The sequence below is a fragment of the Falco naumanni genome, chromosome 4, assembly GCF_017639655.2.
Source record: "Falco naumanni isolate bFalNau1 chromosome 4, bFalNau1.pat, whole genome shotgun sequence".
Taxonomy (NCBI): Eukaryota; Metazoa; Chordata; class Aves; order Falconiformes; family Falconidae; genus Falco; species Falco naumanni.
In genome coordinates, this window is record NC_054057.1 from 56,773,141 (window position 1) to 56,786,178 (window position 13,038).

Here is a 13,038-nt window from a genome sequence, read left to right on the forward strand (position 1 = left end):
CTTTTTTTTTTTCTCATGGTGTGGTCAGTTTAAATCCACCAACACTAATTATGAATTAATACAGTTTGGTAAACAAAAATATGCTATCATGCATTTAGAAATTCTTTGTTTTGTATTCCCAGTTAAGTATGAACAAAATACATTTATAGACTTTCTTAATAAAAAACAACTATTGCATTCCTTTTCCTGGTGGTCTTTTTTCCAACAGATGTTGACAATTACTTTGGATGAAAGTGACTGCTTTGCAGCCTGGGTTTCAGCAAAGGATGCTGGATTTAGCAGTCCAGATGGTTCTGATCCAAAATGTAAGTTTTAACTAATACTAGTGTTTTATTGAGATGAAAAAGCAGAATAAATTCTAGTATTTATGTTTCAAAGTATTCCAATGTCACATATGTCAGTAGCTGGTTGGATTTTAGGGCTTATTTTCTTGAAACTAAATTTTGCAGAGAATCCTCCATTGAGAATGCTTGCTTTTTTCTGAAATGTTTGTCATGTTCAGGTTTTCTGTTTAACTTGCTTTTAAACCTTCAAGAAGCAAAAGGGAAATTCCTCAACTTGGAACTGTTTCCTAATCTAGGGATGTTGTAGCATGTGAGTGGTCCAACAGCAGCAATTCTAAAAGTAGCTTATTTTGAAAGATTGTAATTTGTAGCTCTGAGATTGTAATAAGAAGATTTCTGTGCCCATAAATAATTTGTTTTGGAAACAGAACTGCTTAATCTTCTGGGAAAGTTTTCAGCTGTGGATCAAATGTGGGATATAATGATGCCAATGGATTTTGCATAACTGAAGTCCTACCCTGCTATGTCTTGACAGTGAACCTTGGAGGGCTTCTGCTACAAGCACTTCTGGAGTATTGGCCTAGAACACATATCAATCCAATGGATGAAGAAGAAAATGAAATAAATCATGGTTAGTGTTTTAATATTTTCCTTTTTTAGGATTTGTTCATACATTCTGTTTATCTTTAAAAGTTTATACCTTGACTTGCTGTCATATACCTATCTCTATATGCTTTATAGACTAATGTTTTTAATGCTTTGAAATTGGCTTTACACCAAAACTTGCTAAGTAGCGTTCTTCTGAAAGTATCAGCAAAAATCTTAAGAGCTCAAAAAAAAAAAAAAAAAGTAGGTGAATAGGTGATTCTGAAGTTACAGAAATATGATGCCTTGATGAAAAACATTGCTGGCAAAACTAAGGCTTGACATGGAAAAGAAACAGCCTAGATAATGACAGCAAAGAGCAATAGTTCAGTTATTCACATTATCCAACATTCTCTTGACATGATTCCAATTTGATGCTAGATATTATGAACCATATAAAATAAAAGAAAGATATATTGTGAAAAATCTATCAAATGGATATTAGAATAATACATGGAGTAGGTCTATACAAAACCAGCTCAGAGTGGTGTTTTAAGGTAAATGCTAAGTCTAATCAGTCATAAGATAAAAAGCACAGCTATGTAAAGTTTAAGGTAGTGGCTGAATTTGGCAGAATTGACAGAAGAGACTGTATAACTTCTAAGTTTGAAATTAATTTGACCCAGATCGGAGTTGACTGAAAAGTCTTTGGTGATTAAGAGATTAGTTTCTACAGACAATGCCATTAAGAAAGCTGTAAGTTCAGCAGTATCTTGCCATTTTGTGACAAAGATTGTGCCAAGAGTTAGCTAGTTTCTTCTTTCAGAAATGATCTCCATGGAGGGTTACAGCACTTGGAAGGCTTTTCTGGATAAAGTTGCTGATTCTCATACTTCTGTGTATTGGCAGCCTGCAGCTTGAGAGCCAGACGTGTATAAGAAGTATAACTCACAGATTTTTGTATTGTTGGAACACTGATGCTGCACTACTGATCTCTGTGAATAGCTGTGGATTGGTGGAATGTTCAGGATACTCGCTACTACAGAGTCAGTCTTCATTTTCCTTTTCAAAAGTAACAATTAAGAAACTGACACTGAACTTAAGAAGATAAAGTGTAACTGTTGGACACTGAAGTTGGTGTAAATTTGATACACCTGGAGGCTGTGCTGCCATTCAGTGACACCTGGACAGGCTAGAGAGGAAACTACTAAAGTTCAACAAATGCAAGTGTAGGGTCCTGCACATGGGGAGGAACAGCCCCACGCAGCAGCACAGGTTGGGGTTGACCTGCTGGGGGGCAGCTCTGTGGAGAAGGACCCGGGAGTTCTGGTGGACAGCAAGTTGTCCGTGGGCCAACAGTGTGCCCTCATGGCCAAGAGGGCAATGGTGCCCTGGGGTACATTAGGAGGAGCGTGGCCAGCAGGTCAAGTGAGGTGATCCTCCCCCTCTGCCCTGGTGAAACCACATCTGGAGTGCTGTGTCCAGTGCTTCCCAGTTCAAGAGAGACAGGGAGCTACTAGAGAGGGTCTGGTGGAGGCTGCAAAGGTGATGAAGGGACTGAAGCATCTCCCTGATGAGGAAAGGCTGAGAGAGCTGGGCCTGTTCAGTTTGGAGAAGAGAAGACTAAGAGGGGATCTTATCAATGTCTACAAGTATCTTAAGGGTGAGTGTCAAGAGGATGGGGCTAGGCTCTTTTGAGTGGTGCTCAGCGACAGGAGAAGGGGCAACAGGCACAAACTGAAACACAGGAAGTTCTGTCTGAATATAAGGAAAAACTTCTTTGCTTTGAGAGTGATGGAGCCCTGGCACAGGCTGCCCAGAGAGGCTGTGGGGTCTCCTTCCCTGGAGACATTCAAAACCCACCTGGATGCGATCCTGTGCAACCTGCTCTAGGTGAACCTGCTTTAGCAGGGGGCTGGACTAGGTGATCTCCAGAGGTGCCTTCCAACCCCAACCATCCTGTGACTCTGTAAATAGACAAGAACATAAATATATATATATATATATGTGTATGTGCAGTATTGTTCCTCTCGATTGTTAACAGAAGTGTTGTGAAGAATTGTTTCAAACTAGGATTTCTCACTTGCTCTAGCTTAAATATCCTGTTCATCCCTCCTAATAGAGAATATTTTCTTTTTTTGTTTCTTTGCTTGATACAATTTTTGACCTTCCTTTCCCTACATCCATTGCTGGTCAGAAAGCTAAATAATTATGCATCTTGTGAGACTATGCCATTTAAATTTCTTATAATGCTTGAACTGAACATCATGTTCAAATAGGTTAATTGGATGCTCAGTGTAATCAAGATGATCTAGTGAAAGGAAGGCATCTATTGTGTTTCAAGATACCTGACTGATGAGAAGCTGTGCTGTTCAAGAGGTGCATAAATAATGCTGATTTTTCTTTAATCTTATCCTGTCCATCTGATGTGGAATCAGATTCTTCAGTGTTTGAAGACCATACTGCTATAACCGACTAAAAATAAATTGAATTTAGAATGCTACAACTTCAAGGAAATATGAGTCCAAGTTTTGCTAGTACACTGTTTTGACATCTGGCGAATCCAGGTAGAAAAGCAAAGCTAACATCCTTCAGAGTTCTCTGCTGTCAGCGTAGAGGGGAGAAACAGTCTTGTCTCAGCAGAATCTCTTTGTTTGATTTCTAATATTAGTATTGTTCAGTCTGACAAATTCTCAAGAGTTCTATTAAGGAGCAGGAAAAAACTAGTAACAGAGTTTTGGCTCACGAGCTCTGTTTCCTTTTCCTAAAAGGCTTTTGAAATAGGCCTTCCACAAACCTGTGTTGGTCTAGTTCTTCTCTAGTGTTCCTTTTTTTTATATACTTCCTGTGTGTTGGAAATGGGCATTTTCTTGTTTTTTATTAAGCTTATTTTTATATTAGCTGGGGGGTCTATGTATACCCAATTTTAAGGCCTAGTCCAGTCTCACCGTTGTGTGTATTTTTTCCAACAGTGAATGGTGAGCAGGAGAACAGAGTTCAGAAAGGAAATGGATACTTTCAAGTGCCACCACATACACCAGTTATTTTTGGTGAGGCTGGAGGACGCACTTTGTTCAGGTATGAAAATTCAAGAGTGTAAAAATTCAGCGGCTAAATAATCACTTCCTTTGTTGCAAGCAGAAATGCTATCAGAACATAATACTTGCCTCCATTCTGTACTGTACATTGAAGACATGCCCTTGACAGGAAGATGGGCAGCCGTTAATAATTTTGCATTGTCCAACTGAGTATGTGAGTCTGAAAATCAGCAAGGTGTGGGGTTTTACAACGGTAAGAGTTGTGTATTGTTCCTGGTTGGATGTCACAGTTTTGAGACCTTTGTGGGTGCCCTCCTCCTGCAAACTGATTAACTGAACTTTATTTTAGAATGGAATTGTGCTACTTTAGATGCTTGTAGAACTTCTTTTACTGGCCTGTTGTGCTGGTCTTTGACCATTAATGACTCAGACAGGAGATCCTACTCACTAGAGAATTAATTTCCGCTTCCAAAATTGTAGTTGATGACCCATTACAAGATGCTAAGCCCTGGCAGGTAGGAGCACAAATTTTGTATTATATATACACACTGATTATCCTTCTGGTTTTTTTCATCCTATGTTGAAAAGCCTAACTGTGATATATGATATGTCAGAGACAGTTTAATAGTGCTGTGAAACAAACGCCAAGCTTTCAAATACCATGAAGCATTTAATAGTAACTGACACAGTAGATTTTAAATTTGAGGAGTGGGAGATGTTTGATTTGTTGGTTTTGTGTCATTTTAACATTGTGTGTTTCAATTATTATTTAACAATTTATTTTAACACTTAACAGTTTCTATTATAATTTAACAATGTTTACTATTTTAACAATAAACAAAATTTTTTGTTTAGTGTTAAAATAAATTTCAGTCCATGAATTGGTCAGTAAAACAGGGTAGCCTTTTGCAGCTTTGAGACCTGATTATTTTTTCTGCATTATCAATGTATTTACGTTGTAGCTGGGGCTTAATATTTGCATCCATTCTGTACTTGTGGATCTTACATCTTATACAACTTGTTCTCAAGAGAACACTGAAAAGACAACATTGGAGGGAACAAGCTATGCTTATTGAACCTAAATGGTGGCTGTATGTCTCTGACAAAATACTTAATTGGAATTTATAAATTTTTATGTTGCTTCATTTCACCATTTTATGTGCATGTTTCTTAAAATTGGTTTTATTCTTTCCATTTAGTGAGGGCTTAGCAGACACTTTACATGCAAAGCTGATTTTTTTCTAAGCAGAAAAGAATTGCTTTATGCCAGGTGTCTTTCCCCTTCTCCTGACAGTTTTGTACTTCAAGACACAAAAATATGCAATCCCTGAGCAAAGTAGTTTTTTAAATTTCTCTGTGCTGTAGCCTGTGGTCTCTTGAGTTACTTCTCCCTGTTTCTGCTCCAGGGACCTGTTGTCTTCCTGCAGTTACTTTTGTTGGTCTTAACAGAAGGTAACGTGATGACGTGAAGGGCCAGCTAACCGAATTCAAGCTCCCTGCCCATTAAAAGCGCAGGTCCTTCCCCGAAAGCTTTTTAATGCACATTACAGTAATTGTTTTCGTTCACAAACACTGTTTCTCTCTGTCTTAGGTTATTATGTCGGGATTCAGGTGGTGAAACTGAATCTATGCTTCTTAATGAAACTGTGCCACAATGGGTAATTGACATCACTGTGGATGTAAGTATTACCTGTATAGATTTTGGGGTTTGGTGGTTATTCTTTTTTAAATGTTTTTAACTGTACAGGATCTGAAATGACATTTTAAATTATTGCTGTGTTTTTATTTTAAATAAGTTATCTCGATTCATTATTTTTTGATACGTCCAGTTAAGGGTTTTTTTGCTTACTTTCTTTTGATAGAAATTCTTAGAAAAATTATTCAAAGTACTGTGCATAATTGGTATCCTTTTCAAGTGTGGACTTCAGAACAGAGAATGCTCTTCATATTGCCGCAGTCTTTTGATTCTATCTAGTTTCCTTTGAAATAAATGATAATTTATATGCAAAAGCTAGATGATACATGCATTATCCAAATTGAAGCATCTCAGGAGTATGAGTAATTTAGAAGTTGGCTGTGGTGGTGATGTTGATTAAGAATCTCTCTTGGTTTTTGATAATTAGGAGCTGAATATACTTCACATACCAGCTGGTAGAAATAGGAACTGATAACAGTTCATCCTAAATTAACAGTTTTCAAATTTGTTTCCTTCTAGAAAAATATGCCCAAATTCAATAAGATCCCCTTCTACCTCCAACCTCATTCATCATCAGGGGCAAAAACTCTAAAAAAGTAAGTAATGCATATTTAACTCTCAGAACTGCAGAAAGAGAATTGCAAGCTAAAAAAAAAAAAAAAATTGCCAGAAAATCATGTTGTGCTTGATGAATTTATAGAAGTTTCTAGTCAATTAAGCAGCATCACTCTGAAGCATTAAATTGTATCAGAATATTTGAAAGAACTGTAGGTTTCTCTTGGGTTGAATGGGCAGTTGCTTAAGATTATGCAAAGAAATGTCCAAGAACTAACTACTGAAATCAGACTTTGTCTTTTGTAGTATTTAGTCAGAAAATTGAGGAACTTGGAGATTGTTACACTGTTCGGTTCTATATTATGTTTCCTCTTGCTAACAATGATGAGTAATAGCTCTTTAAAAGGGAAAGGTACAAAACCTGACAGCAGGGAAAGCCGGATGGGCAGGCTATCACATTAGCTGTAACTGGGAGCTGTATAGGTTAGAAGTCAATGCAGGTCCTCAGGTTTGAAGTCAAATATCATAGACGGCATGCCCACCATTTATGTGCAACAGTTTGTGGTATTTTCCACAAATGCCAAATTTCTTAAATCTCACTGAAGTCTTCACATCGGAGACAATTTGTGAAAGAGGAACTTCACAGGCTGTTTGTGGCCTTTGTGGAAAAGCTGCTGCTGCTTATTACTTTAGAAATTCCCCTCTGTTAATGTGGTAGGTTGAGCAGCATATTCTGGCTGACCTCTGTTACTATTCCATATCTTCTGTCCTTCTCTTACTAATCCCTTTTCTATTGAAAGATGGCTCCTGTATACAAAATTCGCCTGAAGTTTGGTTTTAATTCTGTCTCTTGCATATCTTACCATTTTCTGAGTCCCTTTTGCCGTGTGAGTCTTTGGATAAATAGCTGTTATGATCATGGTATTCTGGATGATCCTGATAATTTACTATTAGGCTTATAATATAGTTTATCTGTGTACTTGCATATTTTGCTACAGATAAGTATTGTGAAGGCGAGAAATAGAGTTTCTCAAGTTTTTTTCCTGCCTAACTTATATCTTACCTTTATATAGAGACCGACTGTCAGCAAGTGATATGCTTCAGGTGAGAAAAGTGATGGAACATGTGTATGAGAAAATCATAAACTTGGATAATGAGTCTCAGACAACTAGCTCTTCCAATAATGAAAAAACAGGAGAACAAGAAAAAGAGGAAGACATCGCTGTGCTAGCAGAGGAGAAGATTGAACTTCTGTGCCAGGACCAGGTAAGTTCCTTGAGCATTCTAGCCTGTGAGCAAAACCAGTGTTTAGCAATGAATCAGTTGTGAATTTCTGAATACTGAGCTTGCAATACACTCTAGGTTGTCTGTTACCTTTAAAACTAAGGAAATGTTTTGACATCATGTTAGCTTACTGATGACATAAGTTCAGACAGCTGCAGATAGACGGATCAAAGAATTTATATAGTATGCCTGTTTCGTTTAGGCTGAATAGTGGCCTTTATAGGATTACTCACTCATACTCAACAAATGGACTTAATACAGGTCCACAGAGTTCCATTTCTAGCATTTTTGGAACGTTTTGAATTCTACATTTCTACTGGAGTTTAAAACTGGCCCAGAATTATGAATTGTCTAGTAATGGTAATAAGCGCGCAAAGATTAAATATTGAGGATGTGGTTTTAATACGAAGTTATATGTTACATTGCTAAAATCTTTCAGTAATGCATTAGGTTTACTTGCTAGTTGAAAAATCTGAGGCTTTGCATGGTTTCTCTTTGACGCCAGATCACCCATAGGATTGTTTTGCCCAACCAGAGTGTTTCATCCTTGAATTTTTGAGAGTCTGGCAGATTTGTGGAATAAAAGATAAATTTCTACTGTTTAGGTTTTGGATCCGAATATGGACCTTCGAACTGTAAAGCACTTCATTTGGAAGAGTGGTGGTGATCTGACACTTCATTATCGCCAGAAATCAACGTGAAGGCAGTGGTGTGGACCCAGGTGGTTCCTTATTTACATGACCATACTGTACTGGTTCCAAGAGTAGTACTATAGAAGCCCACTGAACCCCTAAGGTAGATGAGACTTCTAATGACTCGGTATGGACGGGAAGTATACATTTAATTGAAGTGACTAATAGATCTGTAATATAGAGGAAAAAAAATCTATATGACTTAAACTAAAGTCTGTCCTAGTCTCAGCCATTGAGATGGGAAGTCGCTGAGTGGTTCGTGTTGTGTGAGGTGTACAGAGAACGGATGATAATCCAGTGCAGACTTTTGCTTCCTCCTTTTTGCTTTTGTTTTTCCAGAACATAATATCCTCGTCTGCTCATGCTTGATATGAAACCGTTTTGGCCATATTAGTTGCTGTGTTCAGAACTGCTCACAAGGTATTTTTAGTACATTCCATTCATAAAGTTCCTACAGTGATTTCTCACCGGTTACTCAAACATGTCTACCACTTAAAGAAATTTGGAAAAGAAAAACAACAGAAAATACGTATTGTATACTTGAAAGAATTGGCCCATTTAATTGTAAATGAAGGGTTAATGTTTAGAGTTGTTTTAATACTGCAACTCCATGGTTGCTTTAAAGGACTGTTGACATGCAGAATAAGAACACTAGGTAAATATTGTAGCAAGGTCAGTCCAGTGATGCTGTGCATCATAGTAGGGTGAACATGCTTTGCAGCAATTTTTTTTTTTTTTTAAATATATATAACTACTTCCTGCACTGTGTTCTGGGTGTTCTGAAGACACACTAGTCTAATTTTTGGTAACTGTGCTCCAAAACTATGTGACATTTTGTTAAAACTTCAGACCATTCTGAAAATAACTTCATATGTTTAATGTTAAACTTCAGCAACTTCTCGGCAGATTTCATATTCATGATATAAAAATACTTATTCTTCTTTTCCAAAGTTTTATATGCAGTTGTTCTTTTGTTATAGATTTATGCAGATCTTCTTTTCACTGTTATTTCTAAAAATCTGTGACTGTCATAGACTCATAGTAGTCTTTTATAGAGTTTAACTTATTGGGGGGAGGGGGTAAAGGCATTTCAGCTTTTTGGTGAGAGAATGTGGGGCTGTCCCAGAAAACCATTTGTAGCCAGAACAAATTACAAATCCTCATAAAGAAATTGTGTAAAAATTACTCTTGTCTGAAGCAGAAGCACAAGTGCCTTCAAAGGGCAGTATATTATTTGAGTTTCTTCAGGAGACATATGCTCTTGCCCTTCCTGTATCTTGCTGTCAAGATTTAGGTTGAGGCCTAAAGAAAGTCCCAATAAATTCTATTACTGGGATTGTACTGGTCAAACAAAAAGTTAAATATTTTTCATCGTACTTTATTTGAAAAAATAGTCAAATCATTACCTTCTGCAATCTTAACCTAGGTAAACAAACCCATTGCTTAAACAAAAAATATGGTTCAGACCTAAGCTAGCATGTCTTTTTCCCTGTCTTTTGAGAGTCAGTTTCAGTTTTTAATCCCCATTTCTGTGTGTGCTCAGTTTGACACCATTGTGCTATGACTGCACATTTTTAGTGATATTTGTGAATTAAATGGTTAAACAGAATTGTAACTTTTTCTGATAAATTTTCCTGACTTGTATTTATTAATAGCAAGGATCTACGCTTGTTCCAATAGGCACTGTTTGGGTTTGGGTTTTTTTTTATGGTTGTCTTCCTGTCCTGTTGTATACACTGAAATTGCTCCCAGTAATTTTGTTTGAAATCAGCCAAGATTGTAATTTTTCTTCTTTTTTTCTTCGTAACCATTGCGAAACACAGTTTCAGGAAAGATTGACAGAACAGTCTGCAATGCCAGAAGGGTAAATGATGTTTCATAGTTGTATAGAATAAAAGGCTTTAGTTAAAATATTTTCAAGTTGTTTTGTTATTGGATTGATTATGCAATTGTAGAACTCGGACCGTTGCTATTTAATGTTTTATTATTAGGGACTTCAAGATCCTTTGAAGCCTCAGGTAATGGAATGGCTAAAGAAATGGCAGTGCCTTACCCTTCAAGATGATCTTGTAATATGGTTGGGTATAAGAATTTAGCAGACATGCAAGCTTTGAGGTCCTGTTGAAGTGGAGAACCTGCTCGAGCAATGCTGTTTGCATGGGCAGTGCATGCTTTTGTGCTAGGAAAGTTATTTTGTGCTAATACCTATGCAGTGCATAAGGAAAGACAGCCATGCTACAAGTAATTCGTGGCAGTTGTCACTGAGTTTTCTGGATGTGGGAAGGTTTTAGCCCTGTGAGAGGCAGGTGGGAAACCAAGACTGGCTTTCCTGATGCTGAAAATGCCAGTACAGAATGCTCAAAGCATTTTGCTGTGGGGACTTTCAGCTGGGCTGCTTTTGGAGGGGACACAGTAATTCAGTGGCCAAATGTGTTCCCAGAGGCTCCCAGCATCCATCCTAGATGGAGTGTCAAGTTAGAGTGTTTTTTGCTACTCCCTTTTAATCTCTGTCACTGTTTCTGGAATTGTGCTGTCTTCAAGAGTCCTGAAGGCAAGAGCAGGAGAGGCCCCTGCGTGGCGTTAAGGAGTTAATATGAGAATCACAGCTCACTGGAACAACAGAGGGAGTTCTAGTTTGCCAGAATCACAGGAAAGGCTGCTGATTTGTAGAAGTGAGTTTTTTTTAATTTCCAAGTTGGTAATGGACAGTTGTAACTCTAGTATTTAGCAGTGTAACCTGTCTCCCAGAAAAACATTTGTCTATGACAGGCTACACTTTCTTCACTTCAGGTGGGGTAGTGTTGAGGACAGGAGAGCTGGGCTCAGCTGTTGCAGCTGAAGTGCAAATATCATTTCAGGAGGAGAACAACTACTTGAAGGATTTAGCATTAACTTTTAGAAAGACTAAAAAAATAATCAAAATAAGCCCTAGGCAGGAGATAATGTAGTTCCACCTGATTGCCAAGTGGTAGGAAAATAAGAGACTTGGGATTTATTAGTTTGATTGTCTGTATTCCATGGGAGAGGGGCAGCCGGGGACTGGCGGTGTGCTGCTCGGGGCGGTCTTGGTCAGAGCAGCTCTCCCGTGGTTTAGATCACGCAAGCTGAAGTGTTGATCTGAGAGTTGCTGACTCAGGGGAGAGAGGAAAGTTTGCCGAGGTGAATTACGGTGGAGGTGCCCGGGAAGGGGAGAGAATGTGTTTGTCAAAGGTGAAGGCACAGAGTGACTGTTAACGCATGAATCCAGTTACAGCATTCCAAATTTAGACCTGTACATTACAGCAAGGTACTACTTCCTCATTCACAGAGGTCCCACTTGATTCAAATTTTATCCCCAGAAAATTTCTGAACTTGATGTTTAGCATCAATCGTTAAGCACATGTTCTTACGCTTGTAGGCGTGCTGATGGCTCCCCAGCAGAGCCAGGTGGAGTTACCACCCACCTAGATAACAGAACTGTTAAAAGCACACGCACACATAAAGATCAAGAAAGTGATTGACTAAAATAAGTTTCCTGTGCTATGTGGTGGCAGTTTTTTCCATAAGCAGCTGAACAAATATCATGCAGACCAGAGGTACCGATTAGAGACTGGGTGGGACAGGCCCAATCTCTGAGGATATGGGGACATTGTTTCAGCCATCTTTTTCGTGGGACTGAGAATGCTCAATTACTTTTTGCAGCTTAGAAATGTAACTTAAACCAAACAATCGCCTTGAAATTGCTGCTAAGCAGAACCAATGCGAGTTAGTGTTTGCTTAAGGCAAAAGCAAAGAGGGAGGCTTTGTGGACATTTGTGGCAGTGCCCAGGAAATTGAAGAGATTAACACAGTCAAAGGAAATGCAGCGAGTAACTTGTAGCTGCCTTCACTCAACAGCCAGAGGCAGCCGCACCTGGTTCTTTCATAATGCTTGGAAGTGAAACTATGCCCAGGTACAGGGGAAGAGGGAGAATAGTAAGGGTGCTGTGAGGAATGCTGAATTCGAAGCTTTTCCCTGGGAGGCTGCCTCTGCTGCTGGCCATTTCTGTCAATTTCACGGTGCAGCAGCAAGCAGACAGAGGTAACTCAAGCCTGTCGGTGCGCGAGTGCTGTGATCTCTGCGCAGTGTTGCAGCCTGTCTTCCTCCATTTCTCAGGTACAGCCAAGTTCAATCAGGTGTGGCAACTTGGATAAGCAGCTTCTGAACATAGCCTAGAGTAGCACAGCAGAAGTCGGACAGTTGTCAAGCCTGCTGTGAATGTTTAAGAGGGAAAATAAAGTCATCACTGCCTGAATTTGGTATTTCAACAGTTCTTTCCAGCAGTTGTTCATCTTAAAAGACACTAAGTGCATTCAGTCACACATTCAAGTTCAGCTAGAATTAGTTCAGCGTCCATATTGCTGTTAATAATAAGATTTGCATGTTTATCTCTAGGATGCTTAGTTCTTTATGATGCTGGGGAGTTATGATCATTGCTAGTACTGGGTTATGCTGCCCAAAGTTGCCATGAATGAAGTAATTTACTTCAGAATGGAAGAATGCTTGGTCCAGCCTGCTGAAGTTAGCCTTGATGAAGTTGCTCCGGCCTTTTTTGAGCAGAGCTGTGGGTGTCTGTGGTTGGAGGTCCCAGTGCTGCTGAGCACCCATCCCCTGTCCAGCCACCAGCTGCCCTGACTCATTTGGGTGAGCAGAGGCGCTTGGCTCAGCAGGGATGAGCTCTGCATAATCCTTGCTGTAACACTTGAGCTCCTGGTAGCCTCTTTGGATTTAACGTCTGCTAGACTCATGTCCTCAGGCTTAACTATTAATATTAGAGAGCACCTCGGGTCTGGAAGCTTATCCTGTTGTGTCTGGCCGTATCAAACCATCCTACACAACCACGGCATCAAGCTCTGAAGTTAGTACCAAGCCTGCTAAAGCCCCA

The 13,038-nt window shown here is 39.0% G+C and overlaps 1 protein-coding gene across 1 annotated transcript in view; it reads left to right on the forward strand.

Moving 5' to 3' along the window:
- Positions 1-10,047, forward strand: part of WDR48 (WD repeat domain 48) — a 28,646-nt gene extending 18,599 nt beyond the window's left edge. The window contains exons 13-19 of the mRNA XM_040589656.1: positions 209-305; positions 820-915; positions 3,842-3,947; positions 5,499-5,586; positions 6,123-6,199; positions 7,232-7,424; positions 8,048-10,047. Of these exons, the coding sequence (XP_040445590.1) occupies positions 209-305; positions 820-915; positions 3,842-3,947; positions 5,499-5,586; positions 6,123-6,199; positions 7,232-7,424; positions 8,048-8,143 (753 nt within the window). The 3' untranslated portion in view covers positions 8,144-10,047. The remainder of the gene's footprint in view (positions 1-208; positions 306-819; positions 916-3,841; positions 3,948-5,498; positions 5,587-6,122; positions 6,200-7,231; positions 7,425-8,047) is intronic.
- The last annotated feature ends 2,991 nt before the right edge of the window (positions 10,048-13,038 follow it).